This window comes from Nyctibius grandis, chromosome 6 (assembly GCF_013368605.1).
Source record: "Nyctibius grandis isolate bNycGra1 chromosome 6, bNycGra1.pri, whole genome shotgun sequence".
Lineage (NCBI taxonomy): Eukaryota > Metazoa > Chordata > Aves > Nyctibiiformes > Nyctibiidae > Nyctibius > Nyctibius grandis.
Genome location: NC_090663.1, coordinates 19,330,200 through 19,356,220, shown reverse-complemented (window position 1 = coordinate 19,356,220; position 26,021 = coordinate 19,330,200). Strand labels below are relative to the sequence as shown.

The following is a 26,021-nucleotide window of genomic DNA, read 5'->3' as shown; positions in this document are numbered from 1 at the left end:
TAAGGGAGATGTTCCACTCCCTTAATCATCCTCGTGGCTCTGCGCTGGACTCTCTCTAGCAGTTCCCTGTCCTTCTTGAACTGAGGGGCCCAGAACTGGACACAATATTCCAGATGCGGCCTCACCAGGGCAGAGTAGAGGGGGAGGAGAACCTCTCTTGACCTGCTAACCACACCTCTTCTAATACACCCCAGGATGCCATTGGCCTTCTTGGCCACAAGGGCACACTGCTGGCTCATGGTCATCCTGTTGTCCACTAGGACCCCCAGGTCCCTTTCCCCTACGCTGGTCTCCAACAGCTCTGCCCCCAACTTGTACTGGTACATGGGGTTGTTCTTGCCCAGATGCAGGACTCTACACTTGACCTTGTTATATTTCATTAAATTTCTCCCTGCCCAACTCTCCAGCCTGTCTAGGTCTCTCTGAATGGCAGCACAGCCTTCCGGTGTGTCAGCCACTCCTCCCAGTTTTGTGTCATCAGCGAACTTGCTGACAGTGCACTCTATTCCCTCATCCAAGTCATTAATGAATATATTGAATAGTAGTGGTCCCAGTACTGACCCTTGAGGGACTTCGCTAGATACAGGCCTCCAGCTGGACTCTGCTCTGTTGGCCACCACTCTCTGGCTTCTTTCCTTCAGCCAGTTCACAATCCACCTCACTACCTGATCATCCAGACCACACTTCCTCAGTTTAACTGCAAGGATTGCAGGATAGTATCAGCAGTACTGGTCTGGGAGGAAAGGCTTGGCCCTGCAGGTTTTGACTATATAACATCAAACAATTTAGGGAACAGGACTTAAAGTTTGTGTCTTAGAGGAAAATAAAAATGAGATTGGAAAAAAATTATGTGAATGTGGAGATAAAGGAAATCCGCACTGACATTACCTTTAGTGTCTTGATATGCTGTGAGGAAATCAAATTCCTCCAGGGGACATAATAGATAGAAATAGGGGGAGGGAGGGAGAGGGGGAGAGAGAGATCCATACATAGATACATACATACATACATATATATACACCTAGATTAATTATAGTAATAAGAGAATAGTTACGAGATTAATTATAGTAATAACACTAATGTCTTCATATATAAATTGGCTAATATAACTGATTTTAAAATATCCCTGTGGACCCAATTCAGTCTAGTTTAATTTGGCTTAATTCTAGGCACTAATCTGAGCACCTAAAATTAGAAGCTGAATGGTCCCTGTGCTTCCTATATGCTCTTCTGATAAGGCCTATCGATCAACCTAAGGTAAAGAAACTCCCCCAAGAGCAGTTCCCCATGTCCGGTGAATATGGGACAACCCAAGGCAACTTAGCTATGAACACAGGCCCCAATTAAGTGCCTAGTCTTCAGCAGTATGGATCTAGGCTTTCTTTTTGCTATCCCACTTCACTGTCTTCATATGCTTCTCTATAGAGAAGACAGTAGTACTTGCTTTCCGTTCTAAGTATTTGAAATCTCAAAGATGAAAAGGACTAAAGATGTGGATACACAGTGTTTTTTTGATGGTGGCTTCAGCTGATGTGTTTTACTTGAAAATAGGATAGCTTAAAAAGGTCAATTACTGTTGTGACACCTGATAGTAATTCATTATGTAGAAGTTGCTTTCAGCTACGTGACCTGAGTAATATAGTCTTAGACTATAAAAGGAGTCATAGAATCACAGAATGGTTTGGGTTGGAAGAGATCTTTAAAATCATCTATTTGATTTTAAATAGATCGGGTTGCTCAGAGCCCCATGCAACCTGGCCTTGAACACTTCCAATGATGGGGCATAGAGTAGAAAAAAAGGAAATAGAACAGATGGAATAGAAGGTTTGATCTGTTTGTTTAAACTTGGTTGGAGAGCAATACATCCTTATTCCTTGCACATTTCTATGCGGCTTTTTGTCTGCACAGGTAACACAAAAATATTTGGAGTCAGTCTTAATAATTTTGACCATGTGAAACTTGTATTTTCTTGCTGAAAGTGTTTTATAAACCAGAAGAGAGCAGTCAAAATAAAACTTGCATTAAATATTTCATATTTGATGACGCCACGTAGTAAAAAAAGATGCATTCAGCATTTTTCTCTGTACTCTCATCAATAATGAAGTGCTATATTAAGTTATATAAATGAAAATATTATATTAAATAAGAATATCATTGTAGACACATATTGTTATTATCCCCATTTTGACATAATGTGCTATTTGATTTCTGCTAACATGAAAGAAGCAACCATAGTAATGCACTAGAGAACAAAGCCAACACTACCTACAATAACAACCACATAATGCGAATTCCTTAGAAATTTTAAGGGGAATATTTTTAAAACAAGTCATTTGTTGAAATATGCATAGCCTGAATTTGCACTTCATGCCACTTAACTTCTATCAATATGTGCAGACAAAGGTTACCTGAATAAATAAAATCTTATTTCAACATTCCCATTGAAAAAAACATGTCAAAGAACGCTTTTTTCTTATTCATGTACTTCAGCCTAGTAAGCCTAAACTTAAATCCACCCTTCCTTAGCTGAATGCATGTGCTAGAGATAGAACTAGACTCAAGAATGGTTTTGGAGAAGCAAAGCGTGTGTGCATGCAGTTATTAAATGGACAGGGGAGCTGTAAATTTGGGGTTTGTGCAGGCAAATTCCATGTGCACAATTTTTAGATTATGAACCCGAGCCCTAACTTTGGACATGCTTCTCCAACTGCCATTATTTAAAGAGTATGTCTGCGTTTTGCATTGCTTTTACCATTTTGTTCTTTAATGAACAATGAAAGGTTCAAAGCATAGCTCCTGTGGCCAATACGTTAAAAACTGTCTTTACTATTTAGCTAGAAGAAAGCTACTCATTAATGGAATCGGTAAGAATATTTTGTTTAATATATTAATGAGTGAATATGAACTTGTTTCTGTTTTTCAGTTGACATGTTAGCCTTTTATGAAAAAAAAAAGTACCCTTAACTTTCTTAGGCTGAAGAAACTAGAGAAATGAGATAATTAATTTTTCATTAATGCCATAGAAAACGTTAATGTTTAGAAATAGATATATTTTCACACCATTTTCCACTGCATATTTTAAAGTATAGATTTTTTTTGTCAGCTGAAATAATAGTAGCCATAAGTTTGAAGAAAAAAATTTAAAAACTGCAAGTGACTTCATGAATGCTGTAGTATTTCAGTCAAGCATAGTTGGCACCATTATAAGGAAGGTTATGATAGTCTTATTGTTTGATTATTTATATCTATAAAAGACTACAGAAATAAAGTGTGGAAAACAGTGTTAATGCTGAACCTTTTCATTAACAGAAAGACAACATCCATCACCATGGCTGCAGTCCTTCTAACATTCTCACCGAATCATTAAACACGTTTATTACAAAGGATATACCAAACCATTGTGCCTCAGCATCACATTGGCCTTTATCTCTAGCCTCACATTTATTACGTGTATTCATTTGGCTTCTAGATGCCTCTCTAGGTAGCCAGATGTTTCACAAATGGATGCTCAGAGAGCTCATTTCTAGTTAAATCCCTTTTTGTCTAAACAATAGCCCATTTAAATCCCATATAACTCTTGGCGTATAAAACACAAGTGACTTTTCAACAATATTTATTCTCAGATTGATTCTTTTGCCAATTTAGTATAAGCACCTAGTGTTGACTTGCAGTTGACAAAAAAAATCACCTGCATATCTACAGCATGACATTGTTATAGAGACTTTAGTGACTCTATAAAGAATATGAAAGATTAATCGCTTAAAACATGATGGAAAACCTTTAGAAACTGTGCAGTATAAACCCTGGATTTTCTTATGCAGAATTAAAATGGGACTCGAACTTTGCTATGCCTTCCATAGATTAGGAACACAGCTTCTTAACTCTGGAACTACTTTATTCCAATTTCATCTACAAGGGCAGGATTTTTAAGACTTCCTCTGTGCACTTCAGTGTGTCTTTTGAAAGAAGAGAGCGGAAATTTTCTTATAATCTTGTGAGTTCAGATACTGGCCCTTTAAAACCATTATCAGACACTATAAGGTCAATGTAAAGTTGTGTCAGTTGGGGTTTTTTTCAATAGCATTTAGATTGGAAGTTTTCATAAAGCTGGTAGTGGTTTACGAGTCATATGAGATAATCTGTAAAGAAAAATGAAAGAGAAGCATATTATAGTTTGTCCATAAGCCAATACACGATGGACATTCTGAGAGAAGACTGCGGATAACACCGAGATCATCTGTGTGACACTGATGTTATCTTACTGAGATGAGTGCTAACAGCAACATCTCTTTGACAGGAGACAAGACAAGGCCCTACAATTTTGTGAAGTTTTGTCCAAATATTTTATATATTATAATTATATCTATTTAAAGGTTAATCATTTGTTGTTTACTTGAACTATGTCTTCTGATGCCAGATTTCTCCCAAGCAGCTGAAAGTTATTATTACTGCATTGTAGCAGAATGAAAATGTGAAGATGTAAGCATAATACTGTTTTAATGGTGTATCCTAATATTGTACTCTTATGAAAATAGAACTGAATAAAACTTTATTTGAAGAATGCAGAATCCCACACTCTGATGAAATAAAATATATATATTCAGCATTGCAGAAGTGACAATTAGGTGTGTTCTCTCAACTTATATTTCTATAGTTGGTATAACTCTTAAAGCAGAATGAGGCAATGATTTGATTAAATTAGTCTGGAGTACTGCATAAGCTATGTTCAATGCTGGAAGTACTTAAAAATGGATACACACATTCATATTTTTGATCAGTTATATGGCTGGCACCCTGTAAAAAAATATATATTGTAAGTTTCTTTAGCTATTTTATTGAACTTTCATATTTAAAACTCTACGTGGAAAAGAATGCATTGCTGTCTCTCATTCTTTTAGGGCTGCACTCAGCTGTAAGCCTTGAATGTGTATATCCACATTCTTATTCACCTACTGATGAAGTCACTAAAATCATCATGTTCCTCACTTAGGCTGCTCACCGTGAATAATCATGTTGCCCTGAAGGGTTTGTTATACCATACTCAACGTAAGGTCTGCTGATGAATGTGCAACATCAATCTCTCACACTTTCCAAAGCACAACTTCACAATAAAAGGAGAGCAGTGAAAATCCCAGTCTGATACAGTGAATTCACAGCAATTAACTAACCAAGGGAAAATTTCCAGTATTCTGGAGTCACTAAAGTTTTATAAAACTATTTTCTTTGGTCAGAGAGTCACAGAAACAGGAAAGTCATATTGAGTGCATCACGCATGCCCTTACAGAATGTTGGCTTTCCAGTTTATTACTATTTGTACTGATGTGGTAATATGCAGGCTGCTGGATCATCATTGCTGTTCCCCTGTTCTGTGCAGCCACAGAAGGCAGAACAGATATCCTTTCCCTATGAGTTCAAAATGAACACATAATTTGTCTTTAAAGGTGCAAAAGCTGTTCTTTAAGAGAATGTCATTTAACTTTCTTTTTTTTTCTGTAAGGGTTAGATATTTCTACATCCTATATTTCTTGTTGAGCTTTCCTTCTCTGTCTCTTCTATTCTGCAGACACTGTAGAAGATGAAATGGAAATGGCCACAGTACGACATAGACCTGAAGCTCTTGAACTGCTGGAAGCACAGAGTAAATTCACAAAGAAGGAACTTCAGATCTTATATAGAGGTTTCAAGAATGTAAGCACTTTTTGAATTTACCATCCATTTACAGGATAGGCCACTGCCATCTCAGCAGTGTAAGAATGACTGGTGGTGGAGCTCATGGGATTCAGTAGCTAAACACTGAGTGTCTGATCAGATGCAGAAACAATCACTCTGTAACAATTGAGCTATTTAATGACCAAAAGATGCAGACACATTAGAAAGTGTCCAGAAGAGAATTATAACTATATATAAATTTTTATTTTTGTGTTCACAGTAGCTATTACAAGAAGTAATTGCCTTAAATTTCACTAGAGGAATTTTTCGTTAGGTGAACAGCAGTAGATGACTTCTTCAGTCTTTCCTAGCTCTACAAATCTATAAACTTGTTAGATCCCTTTACTAGGAGTCATTAGTTGTGATTTTTTTTCTGATATATGTGCTCTATTGGCAGGCTCAATGTATTTAGTTGGCAGCGATACCCAGTGAGGACCCCAGTACACAGGTGCCATCTGCCTCCTTTTCCAGTGTGTGCTTGCTGTCCTGTGGTGCTGGGCTTGGTGTTGGCATGTGAGGCACCCATGCTTAGTGCAGCAGAGAAATAAGACACAAAAAGATTTTAGTAAGTAGTATTAACTTCTGGCTTTATACCAAAAGTAAGACCTGCCCCTGATTTTATTAATACTATATTTAAAAAAGCTATTTTCTTAAAAAAAATAGCCTTGTTCTCTCTGTTTTATTCTACCACCTTTCATGCAATTAACACTTCTGTAGGATATTACCTGCAATTAACATTGGATAGAAAATACTTGATATTAAAAAAAAATTAATAATAGCAATTGCCTGGAAATCATTGGTGTGTAATGTTAATCTCTGTACTCAGTTGTGAGTACTGCGACTGTGCAGGTGCTAAATCCCCTGCTGAGCTGAAGGCAAAGATAAGTTTAATTGCATTTATCACCTTTTGATTTAGTTTTTCTTTCACCTTTACAAAAGGGCCTTTTTCTTGTCCTTGGCATTTACTACTCAAATGAAATTGTGTAACAAAGTATAATAATGCTAAAAGCACAATGAAGCTCAACTATGGAATCAGAGAGAATATTTTCAATAGCTTGTACAAGAAGTAGTGAAAATCTTGCAGAATTCTTAGATATCATGTACTTTGTAATGAAAGCAAGCCATGCAAAGGGATGTTTTAAAACTATATTTTTATCAAAAGCTTACAATGCAAGTAAAATACAGAGTCACTTAATGTGTCCTGTCTATATATCATCCTCAGTTCCAGAAGGTATATAATGTTGACATGTTAGTGATTAACAGTGATTGTTCTTAAAAGCATTTCATTTCCTCAGGCTACCAGAGAACATTCCCCTGCTAATGACAGTATTCCCTAGGCATTGCAAATCATGAACTAATGTCCCTAATTATCTAAGGCTAAAAGGCACAAAGTACAGTGGATAAAATAAGCCTTCTGTCTGTTTCTCTAAGAATAATTATTTTTAGAGTCTCATAAATGAAGGAGACTGATAATTCTCTGCATAAAATGAGGTATGGAAAAAGAGAATAGGTTATAAGGCGGTATTTTAATTGATTACTGTTTTACCATTTTTTGAAAAGAGGAATTCGAGCTCTTCATACACTTTTGTGTTCTAAGACGTAAGTTCTACTTACATCAAAGGAGTGTTGATGGTAATGCGTAGTAATACATCTTTATTCAGGTGTTTCATTTCCTCATCAGTACATGATAATTCAAGAAATGCATGTATAAATATCTTTGACTATTTAGAGATAATAAGCATGAACTTCAGGGTTTTTGTGTTTAGTATAATTGCAAAATTATCAATTACTTTCAAAAATGCTGTAAAACATGCCTAGGGCTGGTGACTGTTATAAAAATAAATAAATTTAGCGCAGTAGTCTTTAGCCCAATCTTTAGACTTCAGAAATTAAGGATTTCAAGACTTTCAGTTTAGTTGGGGTTTGTTTTGTTTCTCATATTTATCAGTTTCTACAGCAAAATGCTCTACAGTTCTATGAGTAGCTTGCCTATGTGGATTAGGTCAACTTTCCTGTCCCATATCTAGCTTTTAACAAATATAGTATGAGCGGCTTTGGTGGGTACTCATACAGGATGACATTAAAGTGCCTCCCATGGTCTGCACTTAGATGGTGTACCCCTGACAGTGCTCAATCATCCACTTCTGTCTGCCACAGGCCACCTTCCTTCTTGCTCCCCTTCTTCCTGATCCAGCTTAACACTATCCTGCCAATGTCTCCACGCCTGTGTGCTTCATGTGTGTGCACACATGTGTGTGCTCCAGCTTTGCAGAAAATGACCTGGCGGTCCTGCTGGACTCGAAGTTGAACATGAGCCAGCAATGTGCCCTGGTGGCAAAGGTGGCAAATGTTATCCTGGGCTGCATTACGCAAAGTATTGCCACAGGTTGAGGGAGGTGATTCTTCCCCTCTACTCAGCACTGGTGAGGCCACACCTGGAGTGCTGTGTCCTGTTCTGGGCTCCCCAGTTACAGGAGAGACATGGACATACTGGATAGAGTCCAATGAAGGGTCACAAAGATGACGAAAGGGACTGGAGTGTCTCTTCTATGAGGAAAGGCTGAGAGAGCTGGAACTGATCAGCCTGGAGACGAGAAGGCTCGGGGGGAGCTCATCAATATGTATATTATCATGTATATCAATACTGGAAGGGACAGTGTAAAGAATACAGAGCCAGGCTCTTTTCAGTGGTGCCCAGTGACAGGACAATAGGCAATGGGTACAAACTGAAACACAGGAGGTTCCTTCTCAACATCAGGAAAGACTCTTTCACTGTGAGAGTTAATGGGCACTGGCACAGGTTGACCAGGGATGTTGCGGAGTCTCCCTCTTTGGATATATCCAAAAGCTCTCTGGACATGGTCCTTGGCAACCTGCTCTAAGTGGCCCTTCTTGAGCAGGGGGGTTGGACCAGATGACCTCCAGAGGTACCTGCCAACCTCAGCTGTTCTGTGAGTCTGTGATATTCTGTTTAATCATTCCACTAGAAAGGAAACTCCACTGAAAAGATTTAATGAAACACACAGACACACACCTTTAACATGACACCATCAAAACTTGTGCAGATCCTACCTCTGTGCTTTATGCTTTTCACCTGATGTTTACCTGTCTTACTATCTCTTCAATAATTTAACTATATAAAGCAAGATAAATTAAGGCATGAACTTAAGTTGCTGTAGCTCTGCTGACTTTATTGTCCTGTTAGACAAAATTTACAGCATCCTACAGAACAATAGCATCAGCATTGCACTGTGCACTGGCAGGGGCTCAAAAGAGCTGTAGTGCAGACTGGGGTCCTAAAGGCAATGTAGCAAGTATCAGCTGGCATAATTATTACATGTGCTCTGGTTAACTCAACAGAGTTATGCCCCATATGGATTTTTGCTGGTCCGTATTTGTATCACCAATGAACTATAGAATAACTATTCCTATTTGACCACTTGATGTTTGGAATCAACATGCAGAAGTTAAGCTAGTTCAAACATATCAGTTAAACTAGTTACTGCTTGCTAGTCTAGGAGTGAATGTTGGTTTCAGGCAGCATTTTCCCATCTATAAATCCACAGATTTCCTATCTCCTTACAGAAGCAACTGGTAGCAACTCTATCCTTATATAGAGCCTCCAAAAATATTTTCAATAGTTAAACTGTAACACTAACAGAAGATAAAATATCTGTAATAGTGCAAATATTAATAACCTTAATGAACACAAAACTTTAGGCTTTAGAATGGACAAGACTTCATGCCTACTATGGTGATAGTAGGTATAAGTTCAAAGCTGACATTTATATCTGAAGAATTTGAGTATCTCTGTATTATAGTACTTAATGCTTTAGGTGTGTCAGAAAGTAATGAGTAAGAAAAGCAGAATCTTTTTCTGTATATTTTCAACAGCCTTTCTAGTATGCACTTTTTTCCTCTCTTTTTGCAAGCGTGGCAAGAAGAAACAGGTCCCAGACATGATAAAGAAAAAACAACTGATGAAACGGAAGAAAATCAGTTCTCAGTCCCTTAACTCAGTATCCTGTTTTCAGGAGTGGCCAGATAAGAGAAAGATTATAAGAATAAGGGAAATTTAGAGTGATAATTCCCCTAACACACTGTGCTGCCACCGGGTACACTGCTACTGAAATACTTCCTGTGCTGAAAGTTATAACTGCATCTTTGTATTTTACATACTTTAACCAACTTTTCTTCCATAAACTGTGACAATTACTTTTTGAACCTATCAGGGTATTTTGACATTCACAGCACCCTGTGGGAAATTAGCTCCATATCTTAGTTATGCCTTCTGTGAAAAACAATTTATTTCTATGTCAAACCTGCTGCCTTTTATTTTAATAAGATACCTATAGTATTTCTGCTATGAGAAAATGAGTAACCATTAACATTACTTCTCCAAGACACTCGCTGTTTTACACACGTCTAACACATTTCCTACTTAGTCCCTTCTTTTCCTAACTGAAAAGTTTTTGTCTATATAATCTCACTCCAGGCTGCTGATTTCCCTGAATTCTGTCTAGTTCTAGGATGTCTGTTCTGAGACAGGAATGACCAGAGCTGCTCAGAGCTTATGTCCAGTTATTTATTATTAATGACTTCAAATTACTTACATGTAGTTCTGACTGACTTCAGATGAGAGAGCAGCAAATACTCCTGTATTTCTGTAGTGTTGGTAATTACAAAGTTTGATTTATTATGTGGTTTTTGCATACATAAAAATAAAAAGGTAAACCTTTAAAGGTATTTTCATCAATTTGATTTTCCAGGCAAATTGCACACCAAATCCAGCAAAAAGTAATACAGGCAGAAGGAGCACATCTGTGTGTATGTACACACCTGAAAGCTTTAGAGATTCTCAGATCACACTGTAGTATAGCTGATGCTCTAGGAAGCAAGAAGTAGAGTACAACTGCAAGGAAGGCCCAAAGTCTATGCAAATGCCTATTGTGACAATGGCTGTTTTGGTAGTAGTAAAGGTCAACATTTAAAATACAAGAGGAGATACACTAAAGAAAACATAAGGAGGTGGGATAAGCACCTTCAGATGACCTAACAACTATTATAAGGAAAGGCCCCAAGGGAGAACTTATGCCTATATTCAGTAATTTAGCCATTTTAAAGCTTCTATACTACCCTTGAAAAATTAGCTTAACGGAAGTCCTAAGCCCTCCCCAGGCTCAAAAGGTTGTCCCCAGCACTCTGGTTTTACAATGTTCCTGCACTCTTGTTGATGAATTGTTGTGCAGCTGCCATCACAGTGGGACCTCTCCATTTTGTATTTGGCTTCCTGTCATCCCATTTCTTGTAAATTGAAATTGTGATTGCTGCAGTCATTAACCTTTCAAACCAATGGCTCTGTGGCAGGCCTAGTACAAGTGGTACTTCACAATAAATTGCACAGACTATCAAGCATGCACTCAACATGTGGTCTTTCTTTCTCTTTTGTCCATTGATAGGTCTCTCACAGTCTTAAAAATGTCCCTGAGCTATGGCACATTTCCATTTTAAAAATACTTAGATAATGCTTTTGTTGCACAAAAGATGCTCCTGTACTAAACTTAAATGTTAATGATCTTTTAATTTTTGTTAATTATTCTCATCAAAAGTTCTGTTGAACTCTGTGTTGGTAAACTAGTAAAGTTTCCTGCAACAGTGAAAGGATTTTTGATGAACATTGATCTTACCCATCTGTATATCAGAGAAAGTGTAAATTCAAGTCATGCATGCATAAAAATGTCCCTGGATACATACTGTAGATTAAAATAGGCAGTTCCAGACTTGTGACATTTATTGGGAAAACAACATTTCTAAGATACCTTTCTTCCTTATTGCTGTTAGCAAATGAGGCAAACGATGACAGTAAGATAATAACTCTGATAATGTTGCAGCTCAGACATAGGTTCCCCATCACACTACCCATTCATGTAAGAATATATTTTTGCATAACTCAAAATATGCTAACTTATTCCAAGATTTTTCCATTTCAATTATGGCTTGATGGAAGCATTGTATTACTGTATGTTGCATTTTTGAGTCTCACAGAAAGTTTAACAAAACCTCGTTTTATAGGTTATAAAACTCATTTATTGATTGTCTAGAGCATTCAAGTTTTGCATGATAAAATACAACTGTTCTTATTGTCCTTCTCTGGAAAATTCCTTCCCTTTTGTTTGTTTTTCTGTTAGTCTCTTACAGAAAAAAAATAAGTGAGGAGAAAGTGCTTGTTGTATCTAATAAACTATATTTCCAATCTAATGAGTAGGAAATAAAAACATACTGTTCATGTCATGTGGGTTTATCCATCTAAGATATATCTACATACCCAACTGTAAGAATATTCATAGAATATTTTTGGTAAGTTGGACTAGATGACCTCCAGAGTTCTCTTCCAGTGAACAGTTCCACCAGTTTGTGATCTCAACTACCCACATTCTGACTAGATAAGTAATTTAATATACAGGATTAGCTAATGATTTGGAAGTAATTGCTGTTTCTGTATTGTGCACAGCAGCCCAATCCCCTCAAAACCTCAATATACTTACAGTGTGAATTTTCACATTCTTAGCTGTAGAAAGTCTCCATAAATAAATAAAATCTGCATAAATACTTCCTGTGGAAATTCAGGTTGATTTTTGATATGGCTTTGCATCTAGGTAATATTGGCACTCTGACACTAAAAAATAATTTGGGATCATTGAGACACAGAATCTTACGTCATCATTAACATTAGCTGACAAGGAAGTAAAAGTCAAAGTTTTAATGCTGATCTTCAAACACCAGTTCTAGACCTCATATGATAAGACCTCATATTATTTATTAAAAGCTCTCTAAAAAATGGGTGATGCAAAGAGTTTGAATACCTCTGTGATGATCCAAACAGAGATTTTGAAAGTCCATTCCATTTCCCTTGCTTTCTTACTTAACCTTTTCCACCTGTTCTAAAGCATGACAAGGGGCAAAGACAACAAAATCCTCTTAGTTTATATCTCTGGAACATCATGTATTATGAAGCAGAAGGTTTCACACACTTTAGCTTGGATCACCTGTCTGTGAGTCATCAGTGTCCTCCATCTCACAGAGTCAATAGGATGTCTACAGTTCATTGTGATCCCATTCACTTCTACACTGAATCCATGTGTTTGTATTGTAATGAATAAATGCAGATGCAAGATTAATACAGACCAGAAGAGAGGAAAAAAAAACAAAACTGAGCTTGACTGACAATGGCAGTAGCACAAGAGTATTTTGCACCTCACATCAGTCTTCCAAAGGTTGTTCTTGCGGATGAGGTAGCTTAGAGCTTAAATATGCTTTTCACGCTCCTCCACAGAGTCCTAGGACAGCAAGGAAGATTTCATTTCACCAGCAGTCAGTGCAGTTGCTTTTCCCTCAAGATGTGACAACTGTCTGTAGAAGTCCTTGGGTTACACAGCACGTAATCTTAGCAAGAGCAAGATCTTTCCAGATGCAGACTTTCTTTCTGACCAAACAGAAGAGAGCCTGGAAGAAAAAGACAGGTCAGTTAAAGGGTCCCACCTAGTTCTCCTGGCAAACATGAAACAACACTAAAACCATTTGACCTATATCCCTCTGTGACTCTGAATATCAAACAGGGGATGGGTTGATCTGCTGGGTAACAGTGTATGAAACATGCCCATTGTGCTGAAACCTTTTACAGAGGTGCTGACCCCTCTGCACAAACAGTGTATGAACAGCAGAAGAGGATGTATATACAAAGAAGCACCAACAACTTGTCTTTCAAATAGTTGCAGTGATGACATCTGAACAAGTTGTGCCTTGTGCATATAAACCTGTTAAATTTGTAGCATAAAAACACCAAGAAAATAGAAAAAATAAAGGAATTTCTGAATCTTACTAGAAAATCAGATAGTAATAGTTCAAACTGGAAATTAGCATCTCCCATGTTAGAAGACTCCTGTGACTTGCTAGCGTTAATAACTAAACAATAGACAACCTGCATAATGAAACTCCAGGCAAGTAAACCTAGGCTGGATATCCTGTCTGCTGTCAACAGACAGATTTCTGTAAATCATCTTTTTCTATATAGAGGGAGTTTCTGAAGACATGTATAATGCACATAGCTCAAATTTCCATTTTTTAAAATACAGTTGTTATTATTTACCAGTTCTACTTCAGATCAATTGTTTTCTCAATTTTAGATGACTGAAGAAAAACTTAGGAAAAAAAAACCTTGCCATGGCAGAATTTTGTTATTATGTTTTAATAAGCACTGATATCCATTTACTAGGGCTTAGAGTGAACTTTTCCATGTTTCAAACAAGGCTACATGAAAATCTTTTAAACAAACTGAGCAATAAGTAATGCTTACATCATATGTATTTCCTTCAGGAGTTAGTCAAGAAACTTGAAACTTTTCAAATATAAAAAGTAAAATAATTTGGAGGTACAGTTGGACAGACCTAGAGTATAGTTGTCAGTCATTGCAAATTTACAGACCTTAATGCGTTCAGCAGAGATACTCATTTCAATTAGTCTTGCAGTTGCTGGCAGAGATTGAAATCTTCTTTTAGAAAGTTAATAATGAAGTCAGTCCTACACTTCATATATCATCTCATGACTTACTGCTGTTCACGGAGATACTTCACATCATGTTCACTAGGGAAAAACTGCCATCTAGCATACCAAGGACTGTCTTCATAATAGTGCTTGCGTACTGCTGAATTATCTCTGAAAAATGTAGATGCCAAATCGCTGATTAATCAGCATACAAGAAGAGTGTGATTTTCAGCACCCAGTATCAATAACGGTGCAGAGCACCAAATACCTCTAAAGTTCTTCTTTAAGAAAGTCAATATTATATTTTGGTGGAATTGTACTGCTCTGTGTGCTTGTCAGTCCCTCCTATTTGAAACTGGCAGTACGCTGTCCTGTGCTCTGGTGTGCTCTCGGCGGGGCTCACGGTCAGGCGTGCCATCAGTCATGCCAGGCTGACACATGGTGCACAGTATATACATTCTGCTCTGCCAGCCAGCTGCTCAGTGTAAGTCATCTACTGGTTTTCTACCACAGAGCTTTCATCTGTGTCAGTATGTGATATCTGATGAATATAAATGTTTATGTACTAGAATATGAGCAGCAAAATCTGCAGTTTGAACAGCTCACTGCAGTTATTTTTTTGCTGCATCGGGACTAAGCATTACAAAGCTTGATGCTGGCATTATGTGAAATTGTTGGATTTTGGTTTCTGGGTAATCACTAACGTTAGAGAAGTAAAATTTGGTGCAATGCACCACTGATGATGTTGTCATTTAAAAATTTAGGGAGTAGACACTTCTCATTCTCCTTTCTCCCACCTGTCCCCTTTTCTTCATGAGGTGAGATGAATACTAACTGTAACTGCTATAAACACTGCACATCATAACACACAGCTTAGCATAAAGGTGTTTTAGTGAGCCAATTCATCAGTTGAGAAATAGTGTTCAAAAATCCCTCTGCTTGATTTCTTGCTACCGGTTTTTCTTACTTTTAAAGGGTTTTTATTATTAAACATGATAATTCCATATTAAATCCTATACTAAGTCACCTCCCTGTTACACTGCAATTCAGGGACACAAAGTGGACACACATATTTTCAGGTGGGCATCCTAGGCCTGCAAATGAGAGGAGAGGGAATAAATACATCTTCTGGTGATATGTCTGGATGATGCAGTTTGACCATTTGGGTCCTGATTGGTTTGAAACTATACAGACAAAATCTTATTTGTGCTGAACTCAGTGATCTGTTCTGGATCCCAGGAATTTCCAAGTAATTGTTTTGATCTTTAGAATTTTTTCTTCTTTAAATTCCTGATCCATTTAAACAAAATTACCAACTTGTAGGTTTTTGTCAGAAAGCAGTGAACCATCAAAAGTCCTTTCTTGATTTCAACAAGAATTCATTTCTAATTAGAAATGTCTTTAGATCTACATCTGTGCTAAAAATTAACTTAACTGGTAAATCTTCAAATAAACCAGCAAATCACAAGTGCCAAAGCATCAAGGTCAAGTCTTTCAGTGTCATGGAAGTTTATTACAAGTCTTGGGCCAATCTGCATTTACCTTTGAGTGTAAGTCTAAAATCCAGTATCTAACAGAGCCCATACTCTTTTAGATCAGCTGGACATTTGGCGCAGTTGCTCTTCACTCTGATAATGTGAATGATTCTCATGTTAACTTTCATGTAAGGGAATTTATTCAACCCAATCAATTCCATTGTGAAATATACTTAAAGGACCTTAGATACGGTGAGTATAACAGAAGAAATAAGAGCCAATAGCTCATAAGACAGCATGATTCAGTAAAACACAGCATGAACTAGAAGCTAAAGACTCTAGCCTTTTGGCTCTCTGCTGGCTTATTAACTGTCACACACCTTTGAAAGCCTGAAACTATCACACTAAAAAGCCTTCTGGGTTTGCAAGAGAGCATTGTACAGTGCTTCGCTGCCTACACGGGCTCCACATTGACAACTGCCTAATTTAATGTCTCTGGTCTGACAGCCAAAACCTTTTAGAGTGTCCCTGGCTATCTGAGAAATTGCTTCTCAGGCTTTGATCAAAGCCTTCTCAAACATGCCCTGGGAACAAAGTGGGGAGCACCACCAGGGGGGCTGGTGGCTGTGGGAAACTGAACTTTCCCAGGAGCTGGAGATAGCAAAGTTCATCCTTACAGGAGAGAAAAATGAACACTGAATTCCTCAGCATTAAGAGTGAAATATGTGTTCTGTGGGCACTACATTTGAGTGAGACCATTTACCCCTCCATGACCAAGTTCCATATCCGTCAAGTGGAAATAACAGTAACCTCGTGTCTGAAAAAAAGACCGATCTAGGAAGCACTCTATGCAATATTTCTAACAATTATTTACTTGCTCCATTTATGCATCTCTGACACTGTGACCAGATTCATGGTGGCCTCACAAAAAGAAGTGTCAAGAATAATTTTTACAAGTAAACCCCCAATAACTGGATATAGCAGTATTTGTCTCTGGCATGCTATCTACCAGCAATTATAGGTATCAGGGCAACAGACACATGATTGCACTTGTGATTAAAAATTTCAGCACTAAGCACTGGATCTAGATGGACAGGAAGTGTATTGTACAGGCTACCAAATTTGGGTCAATAGGCAGGAAATCCAGGTTCAACAACTAACGGCCATATTGTCCTGCTGAACAACCCAGTTCATCTCACATTCTTTTTCACCTCTTTCCTATGTTTTTAGGGCATAAGGTCTTTGTCAGTGTTTCTCCATGTGCTGAATAATGAGTCCCCAGTAAAAAATCACAGTGCAATGATGATTCATTACTATTAACAAAGTTTTAAATTAGGCAATGTTTGTTACCTTCTTCCAGAGCAAGATGAGAAAGAAGAGTAACACAACATAAAACAACAGAGAACTTTAATATGAAAGCAGCTGGAAAATTAGATTCAACTTGACACCAGAGAGTAATGGAAAAATTGTTTATCAGTTTTTAACTACCTCTATAGATTCACCAATTCTGGATACTTGTAACATTTAGCTCCTGAATTTATATTGTTATTCTTCTAGACTAAAAATCCCAAGTCTCCTAAAGTCAGTTGCAAAACTTCATTGATTTTAATGGAAGATGTCCAAATGTCATGAAGATTTTTGGGCCCTCTTCACATGTTTTTCACTATAAGAATAGCTTCTCAAGGATTCCAGAGCTCTAGATAGAAAAGTGGCAATTACAGTTTTGTTCAGCTGATTTGTTCCCCACCACAATAACTGTCTGTGTTGAAAAGAACTGCACATTCCTTCAGTCTGTCAGACAACTGTAATTTAGTAGTAATTGGCTCTAAAATCTTCCAGTCCAGTCCAGAGGAAGATATTCCCATGAGGCAATACCAAAATGTATTCTAATTATTATTTTTTTACCAGTAGATAAGCAAGTACCTGTTCCTGTTGCCCTGTGCTGGAAAAATCTGATTCTTTTTCTGGTTTCTTCAGAATACGTTTTTCTTGCCTCCTATGTTAATGAGCCATGGAAGAGTATGCATCCCAATTAAAGTATTCCTGCCATTCAATTGGGAGCATGCCAGGCCTCTTCAGAGCTCTCTGTTGTTCAACAGAGGATTTGAAACTGGAGGTTTCAGGTTTTGCTCTGCAAATGAGGTGTCTTTCTCCATATGGTCATTGCCTTCTGCATTCAGAGTTCCTGGGAGCAGCATCTTTTGGGAAATCTCAGGGCACTCTAAGAAGTTTTCTGCTTCATTTCCCAATGAAGATCTAATTCACATCCTAAGATTGAAGCCCATCCCTTTTCTATTAAAGTGTCTCAACATTAAACAGTCCATGAAAAGGCTAGAAGCTTATGCATAGGGATCAATTCTTTTTTCTGTTTCTTATCTCTAAAAGTAGTATAATTCCCCAGATTTGAGTCTCATATCATCCCTCAGACTAGATCAAATAACCACACTGAATCTGATTTCCAAAAAATTCACTGCACTTCCAGTAGTGTTGAAAACAAATAAATCAAGTCATATATCATCTGCTTCGCTGAACAAGAGATGTAGTACCATCCCCTGTAATGGAGCCCAAGTTTTAACAGTCTTATTTTCTTATTCTGTTCTCAGAAGCTGCAGTTATGGAACAAAGACAGATTTTATGTGCCATAAACTTAGCAGGTTTTGCAAGAAGTTTTTATGCCCAGCAATTTCAGCCTCTATGAATCTCCATAAGGAATGATACAACTATGAGAAATGAAACCTCTTTCTTAGGCCTTCCCTGTATGATAGATAACTTTTTCAGATGTGTCTGATTCTCTAGTTATCTTTTTCCCTTCTTGTTATCTGTTTTAACTGGGAAATGCCTTCTACTTATTTTTTTTGTTTCTCTATGCTGTTCATGTTTTCACAAAAATATGCCAGCAAGTATCAATCACCATTTATTTAGGTTTGTCTCAGTATTCAGCTCCAATGATTTGACTTATGCTACAAATTTTAGATATGCTGCCAAAAGCAATGTATTGAATATCCACATATGAGACAGGGAAAGCTTCAGAACAGTCTAAAGGAGATTAATGTAGTTTATTTAGATTTTTTGCTGTGGTTATCAGTTCATATTTCTGACTAAACTTAAAATTCCATTCTGATGCTTTTCTCATGTCTTTTACTGAATTATAGAAACAATATCTCATTTTTAAGTAGCAATGGTACATCCTTCCCTGTCTTATGGAACTGTTCACTCCTCCTTCTCAAAGGCATTTGGATTTATGGCCCAAAGTATTGCCACAAAGCCCACTCTGGCCCTTCCATGATCACCAATAAACAGTAGAGATCTAGTGGTCAAGTATCTTCTCCATATCATGGACCTATGCTCTGGGGAGTCTTTTGGGCAATAGAATAAAGATGTCGGTGCAGTGTGCTGGCAGGCTGGATGAGCACAGATGTGACAGTGAGGTTTTGGTACACAGAGAGGGGAGCCTGTGACAGACATTGAATGCCAGAGAGCCTCCAGGATGAGGCACACTGCCCTCACTGTGTGAACAGGAAAGAAGCATTTCTTCCCACACACCACCTCACTCTCTCACTCACAGCAGATTCATACACGTCATTGCCTCAATTGCTTCTGATTTTCACCACTGTACTTGGTGAATCAGGTCCTATTTATGCTAACATCAGGCTCAGCTTTATAAATATTTATGCAGGTAAGCATTTTGTTCTTATGTTTGCAGTGCTGGGGCCATTCTCCTGAGAGAAAGTGTTCTTAGTAGTGGAGAAACCAAAAATCTTTGTTAAAAGATAAATGTATTGTTATATAAAATATAAATAATGAGTTTGATTTCCAGTTTCTGACCTGCTCCCCATTGACTTTTATGCTCTTTGACATTTCTGCGAGCTGACAGGATTCTGTAGGAGCTGAAATTCCTCAGTGATTTTCATTGTAGTTAGCACTAACCAAATATTGATCTGTCTGCCTTTATCATTGCACATCTTTGAAAGAAACAAAGAACCACCACTCTGAAAAACACTGAAATAACATGTGTTAGGACAGACTTTCAGGCTGAGTGTCTTTCATGCACACATGTGTCCCAGGAATGCAAAACTCACAGTGTTCTTACTTCATGATTAAAACAAAAATTTGATTTGGTGTCACTTCGTATCAACATCCAGTTGACTGACAAACACAAAAAAAATCAGATCAGCATTTTTCACCCCTGAAACACTGAGGTTGCTTCATAAATACCTTGTGTTAAATTCAGGCTTTCTCATTTTCAGATATGGCTGTAAAGTATTAGTAATCATGATGGTGCAAGTCTGCTAACCTTTAGCAGAAAGTTGTTAGTACAGTTTCCTCCTCAGTGAATCTTCCACTCTTTAAGGGTACAAGGAGCTTCTAGGGAAATCAAAAACAACAACTGAGCTTCTAAATTCTAACTCCCTCATGGAAGAAAAACAAAAAAAGGCCTCCATGGTTTTAAAGCAGGGAATTGACCTATACTCAAATATTGCTGTTAGGAACTGGTGATGTCCTTCATTCTGCTCAAGTGAATCACTTGAGTGGGTCTAAGGGACTGCACCTGAGCGGCCAGCACTTGCCAGCAAGGAGCTATTCCTCCTCCTCTCACCTAGGATTTCACTCAATTTGAAGGGACTTGATCAAAAGCACTCACATGGGAACAGGTGAAATGCAAGTCACAGAAGCAGTGCTCACCTAAATACAGCTTCTGCCAAGAGGCTGAGTACCTTGCCTTTGCCAAAGTGTTTACAGCAAACTGCACCGCTCAGTATCTGAAGCGTGGGTTCTGCTACGTTTAGTTTGATTATAGCTCCTGCCTATTTGTGGAGTTAGGATTGTCAAATGCCCTCCTGTTTGGTGTGTCAAGCTTTGGGGTGAGACTTTAAGTTCAAATCTTTAGTCGTGGTGTTTACTGTTGTTTTACTGCCAGTGCTAATAATAGGAAACTAAAAATTGCACTAGTTAGTGGGGATTGCTAAACAAAGAACCGTTGCTGATTAAAAGCGTTGCTGGCACCTCGCCCGCTGCATCGTGGAAGCAGCCAAAGTGTTGATTGTTATTTACTGTGTGAAGCCACACATGCTGGATGTGAGCCAGTTCCTTTATTTCTGCTTATTTTCCTCTGAAACTGCCATAGCAATTAGGGGGTGGGAAGAGGCTTTTGTTCATTATAGTATATTCCAGTGGGAGGCTCAAAATCTTGTACATCTTTGCTGTGCCATTGGGAAGCATTATTGTAACTCTTCTACGGGTGGCTAAATAGAAGCAAGAAGTTTTGTGTTTTACGTGATGAGACAAGGCTTGAAAGGAGTTTTTACCCGTATTTCACCAATCAATGTCAATGGAGACTGATGCTATCAAATCCACTGTCTTCCACGATGCTTGTAGAAATGTGGACCGTTGCCACTGAGCTATAAAATGAGTCTCCAGCTTCCATGACAGAAATGATAATGCAACAATCTGAGGTGTTGCCGCTGTGAGCCTTTAGCTGAAGTAGGGAGTAAGACTGAAAGGAAGGATGTACCTTTAGACCCAGTAATTAGTGTACGCCATTTGGAGATGCCTCCTGCATTCTAGGTCCTCCTTCAAAAACTGTTTGTGCTTTACACCTATAACCATAAATAGGCAAATTCATAGGAAGGCTTTAGAGTAGGGACAAAAGACTATCTGAGATAACCATCCCTAACCATTTCACAAAAAACACCTTCCTTTTGTATTACACTGTATGTCTTTCATCCTATACAGCTTCTACAAAGAATAGAGAAAATATGTCTTCACCTCCATTACTAGCTGTCAAGGCTCACAAGTATATTCAAGTATACAAGACGAGAGTATGTTATTTTATATTCTGATCTATAAGGCTTAATTCTGCAACAATTGAAAATAATAGCAAGCTGTTTTAGGAAGAAATTTTGGCCCTCTTGACGTCATCAAATAAGTCTGATCTGAGATATACCTTTGGTCAATGTATTTCATCATTCATCACTGGTTACAGCATCTTTCTATATGATTGCACAGAAGTTATTTTTAAAAATGTAAACCAAGAACTGTTTCAATAAAGAAAAGGTGCTGTGAAAGCTTTTTGTTATAGCCTACTCCTGAGAAAACTAAGATGAGAAACCAAATCAGAAAAAAAAAAAAACGAACCAAGAACTAATTCAGTTTCAATAGAAAGGAGGTTAAATTAATAGCTATCCCTTTCCTGATAACAAGAAAAGTAGAAGTCATAATTGAAATTAAAAACACCAGTGGTTTTCAGTGTAATTGAATTGAAAACAGGTTATTCATTAGAGAAAATGAGTGAAAATCCATCAAGGTAGAAATAGGTCATTATAAACATACTCATTCATATATATAACACATATTGTTGTACATAGTGGAGATAATATCCCACAGATGAAAAGAATATTAATGCTGACCTTAAAATTAAATTTTTTGTAACAGTAATTTCAAGCAGTGTAATAAATAAAAACTAAAAAGAACCACTCCATCTTGTATTTTGAGCTTTTAAAATTCCTACTCTCTGAGTATCTTCATGTGTCTTACGCATATTAATATACTAGGACTCTCAACTCTCCTGCAAAATAGGAAAGGTTTCACTCATGTACTAATTAATCTTCATTTTACTCCAGGAAGCTTTTTTAGAACAAAAATTATATTAAATTCTTTCAGCTATAACTGTGTTTTAAGTACACTTTGTCCTATACTTTGTATGTGTTCTACTTTAAATAGACATAGCATAATTATAGTCAAACAGGGAAAAAAAATCCCTGATTTAGTCCATTTCTGTTTTCTCTAGTACACCTAGATCCACATTAGCTTGAAAGTTATTTGTTTATCAGTACAGTATTAATAATTCATTAATTAAAATAAATACAGAATATAATTTTAAAATGTTAGGAAAGTTAGCAAAAGATTTCAATTATTTAAGAGAATATGAAAATTGATTCAAGTAAAAAATTCATGTTTCTGAGTCGCTTGAGGAATTATCTTCTCTCTCTGAGAAAATTAACTGATATTCTATTAAGGGGTAAGTGGCATGAAGAAGAAGGCAGCTCCATTTATTGTCTAGAGTAGCTGGTAACCTGGCTACTAAACCACTATAAAAGGTTGTAGAACTGGAGGGGGCTCTGCTGTCTAGCAGAAGAATAGAAATTACACTTTCTTATTTATACTGAATGTGGTTTATGTCTTTAATCTGAGATGTTATGGTGTTACGAAGCCTCACTTTTATGGTTTCATCTGCACAGATCACCCCCAGAACAAACACTTTTCCTTTGAACCTGTTTGGTTGCCACTACTGATGACCAGGCATCCAACGCACATGTGTTCAAAACTTTCCTGTACCCATCTCTTCCACTGCAGCCTGCCTCTGCTTATCTTCCCATCTCTGCATATTTCTTGGTAATTAACAGCAGCTCCTTCAACAGCTTTTCGGAAGAAAGGCAGGTAAGGTCTGGACTTGTTCCATTATATCATAAGCCTGGCCAGACCCCAAAATGATAGGTGTAAAAGTAGAATAAAACTGTCATCCTTTGTGAGTAGTTTGAGACACTGTCCTGCCCATCATCCTCCCAGTCCTTTGACAAACTGGCTTTTATTGTAGGCAAACAGCAAAGCTCAAGAGGAGCACAGAGGTGGGGGAATAATATAATTGCCTGATCAAAAGAGCCAAAGTAGGTATCTCTTCTGTAGTCATTGCAATTATCTCATACACACACTGATTTCCTAAAAACTTCCTGAAAGCTCCCATTTGATGTGTTGAGGTGTTGAATGATAAATCTATACAAAGGAAATTAAATGTTTCTGTCATTCATCTAGTTTCAAAAAGAGGTGTTAAAAAGCAAGAGCCCAAATACTGACAATACAGCAGATCAGAAGACACCAGTTCAAAGAAGCTATTCAGAGAAATGACTGTCTATAATAGATTACAAAGACATGGGGGTTTTTTTCTATTAATTCATAGGAGAAAGAACCCCTTGAAATTTTACCAACACCTAATGGACAATACTTTGCTTATGGTTGCATCTCCGTGAATTCGTTGCCCTCTTGGGGGGAATCTTAACTATGGCACAAAAACAGGTGCTCTCCTCTCCCACATCTTCTGTTATTTCTTCTTCTCAAAGTATTTAGAGCAAAGGAAAAGAGAAGAGGAAAGGAGCATAAATATGTTCATCTGGGATTTTTTTTAAATCTGTATTAATGAGAAAAGATCTTTTGAACTATCTAACTATTCCCAGGTTAGTTTTCTCAGTCTTAATTTCTAGTGCTTTGTTCACTCACATTTCAAGTATTTCAAGAGAGAGGGTTTCTCTGAATTAGTTTTTTGAGGCTACTTCGCAAGCTAGTGCATGACATCTCTTTTAAGCATATCTTTTGAGATATTTTTCAGACTGCATTTGCTTTTCCTTTAATGACATCAAAACCTTCTTTCCCCCAGGAAACTCATTTTGTTTGTATCATCTACTTTGAGGTCCCACGAAAATTTATTAGCTGCTGCAGATTTTTTTCCCTGCTCTTGGTGTTTCTCCTACGTCGGCCAATAATGTGATCTGAACTCCAGCAACGCCACTCAGCTCCTTTTCACGAAGACCACTTCTGATATGCATTCTGCTTTTTTATTGAAAAAAAAAAGTATCAAAAGTGAACCCATTAGCACTCACTTTAAAATAAATAGGTAATGAAATCTATTCTTTATGAATATATCAAGGACAAGTAGATTTATATTTACTACAGAGAAATGAGTTACAAAATTACAAATGTATTTGTTTGTTTAACTTACAATAAATTACAAACTTTTTTAGTCTCAGCATGCAGCTCTAAGGTTGGTCAAAACTTGAGCTTAGCCCTATTGGTATTTGGTAAATACGTCTTTAATGCTAAAGGTATTCCCAAGTAAAATCAATACAATACTGGTAAATTAATGTATTGAATTATATAAATGTATTAAATAAATGAAATAATTACATTTCTTAGGGGAAAACCTCAGGCCAGATTCAACAGCATGAGAGAGAGGAGGCTGCTGCCATGCCCCCAGATACATCCAGCAGCGTGGCTGAAGATGTATTCCCAGTAGGCACACACGCATAGAGCACACACATACATCACATATATACTTATATAAATGGACAGCCACATAGTTCACAGGCAAATGCACAGAGCAGCCACATGAACACAGGCAGCACCAACAGCCTCATCCTGCTCCCCTCTGTGGCTGAGCAGGATGGAGGCCCACTAATGAGAATACATATATATACACACAAATATACGTACAGTGTGGATCCCTCCAGCAGCTGGGCTCAGACATTGGGCTCAGAAGTCCAGTAGCTGCTCCTGGATACCAGTTTTCCCTGTTACTGGCATAAGAACCCTTGAGGCTGCAGTCCCAGTCCTGTTGCTGGTACAGACCATCTCACGCGCACACACACAAAGCTGTCCAGGACTCCCTTCGTCCCCAGTAGCCAACCCCACCATGATGTTACCCTTAGAGACCCACTCACATCTTGGCTTCCAGGTCATGTCACCTGCTCATTCAACTTGGTCTTTGCTAGCACTCACACACTCACTCACACCCCCGTATGTGCTCCAGTTACTGCACCAGGGACACACGGGCCCTCCAACCCATGGTCTGACCCCAGTGGCTGCACTCACACCCCTGTACACACGTGCACACACAGAATGGAGAGCCATCACCCAGAAAAGATTTGGAAAGGAGCTTCATGAGAAGACAGGACAGACTGCCCTGGTCAGGCACAGGGCACAGCCAGCCAAGCAAACTGACCAGCTAACCATATACATGTGGTCCAGAGCACAAGTCTTATCAGGAGTGGCTGAGGGAACTGTAGTTGTTTAGTCTGGAAAAAAGGAGGCTCAGGGGAGACCTTATCATTCTCTATAACTACCTGAAAGGAGGTTATAGTGAGGCGGGTGTAGTGAGGTGGGTGTCAGTCTCTTCTCCCAGGTAACAAGTGATAGGATGAGAGGAAATGGCCTCAAGTTGTGCCAAGGGAGGTTTAGATTGGCTATCAGGAAAAATTTCTTCACGGAAAGGGTTGTCAAGCAGTGGAACAGGCTGCCCGGGGAAGTGGTGGAGTCACCATCACTGGAGGTATGTAAAAGACGTGTAGATGTGGTGCTTGGGGACATGGTTTAGTGGTGGACTTGGCAGGTTAATGTTGGACTTGATTTTCTTAAAGGTCTTTTCCAACCAAAACGGTTCTATGATTCTATGTGACTGGGACTTTTTATCACAGAATCACAGAATCACAGAATGTTAGGGATTGGAAGGGACCTCGAAAGATCATCTAG

The 26,021-nt window shown here is 38.0% G+C and overlaps 1 protein-coding gene across 4 annotated transcripts in view; it reads left to right on the top strand.

Annotated features, from left to right (window-relative positions):
- The window catches only part of KCNIP4 (potassium voltage-gated channel interacting protein 4), a 395,018-nt gene that overhangs the window by 338,167 nt on the left and 30,830 nt on the right, over window positions 1-26,021 (top strand). For all 4 annotated transcript variants that reach the window (XM_068403236.1, XM_068403235.1, XM_068403234.1 and 1 more), the window contains one exon: window positions 5,564-5,688. In XM_068403236.1, the coding sequence (XP_068259337.1) occupies window positions 5,564-5,688 (125 nt within the window). The remainder of the gene's footprint in view (window positions 1-5,563; window positions 5,689-26,021) is intronic.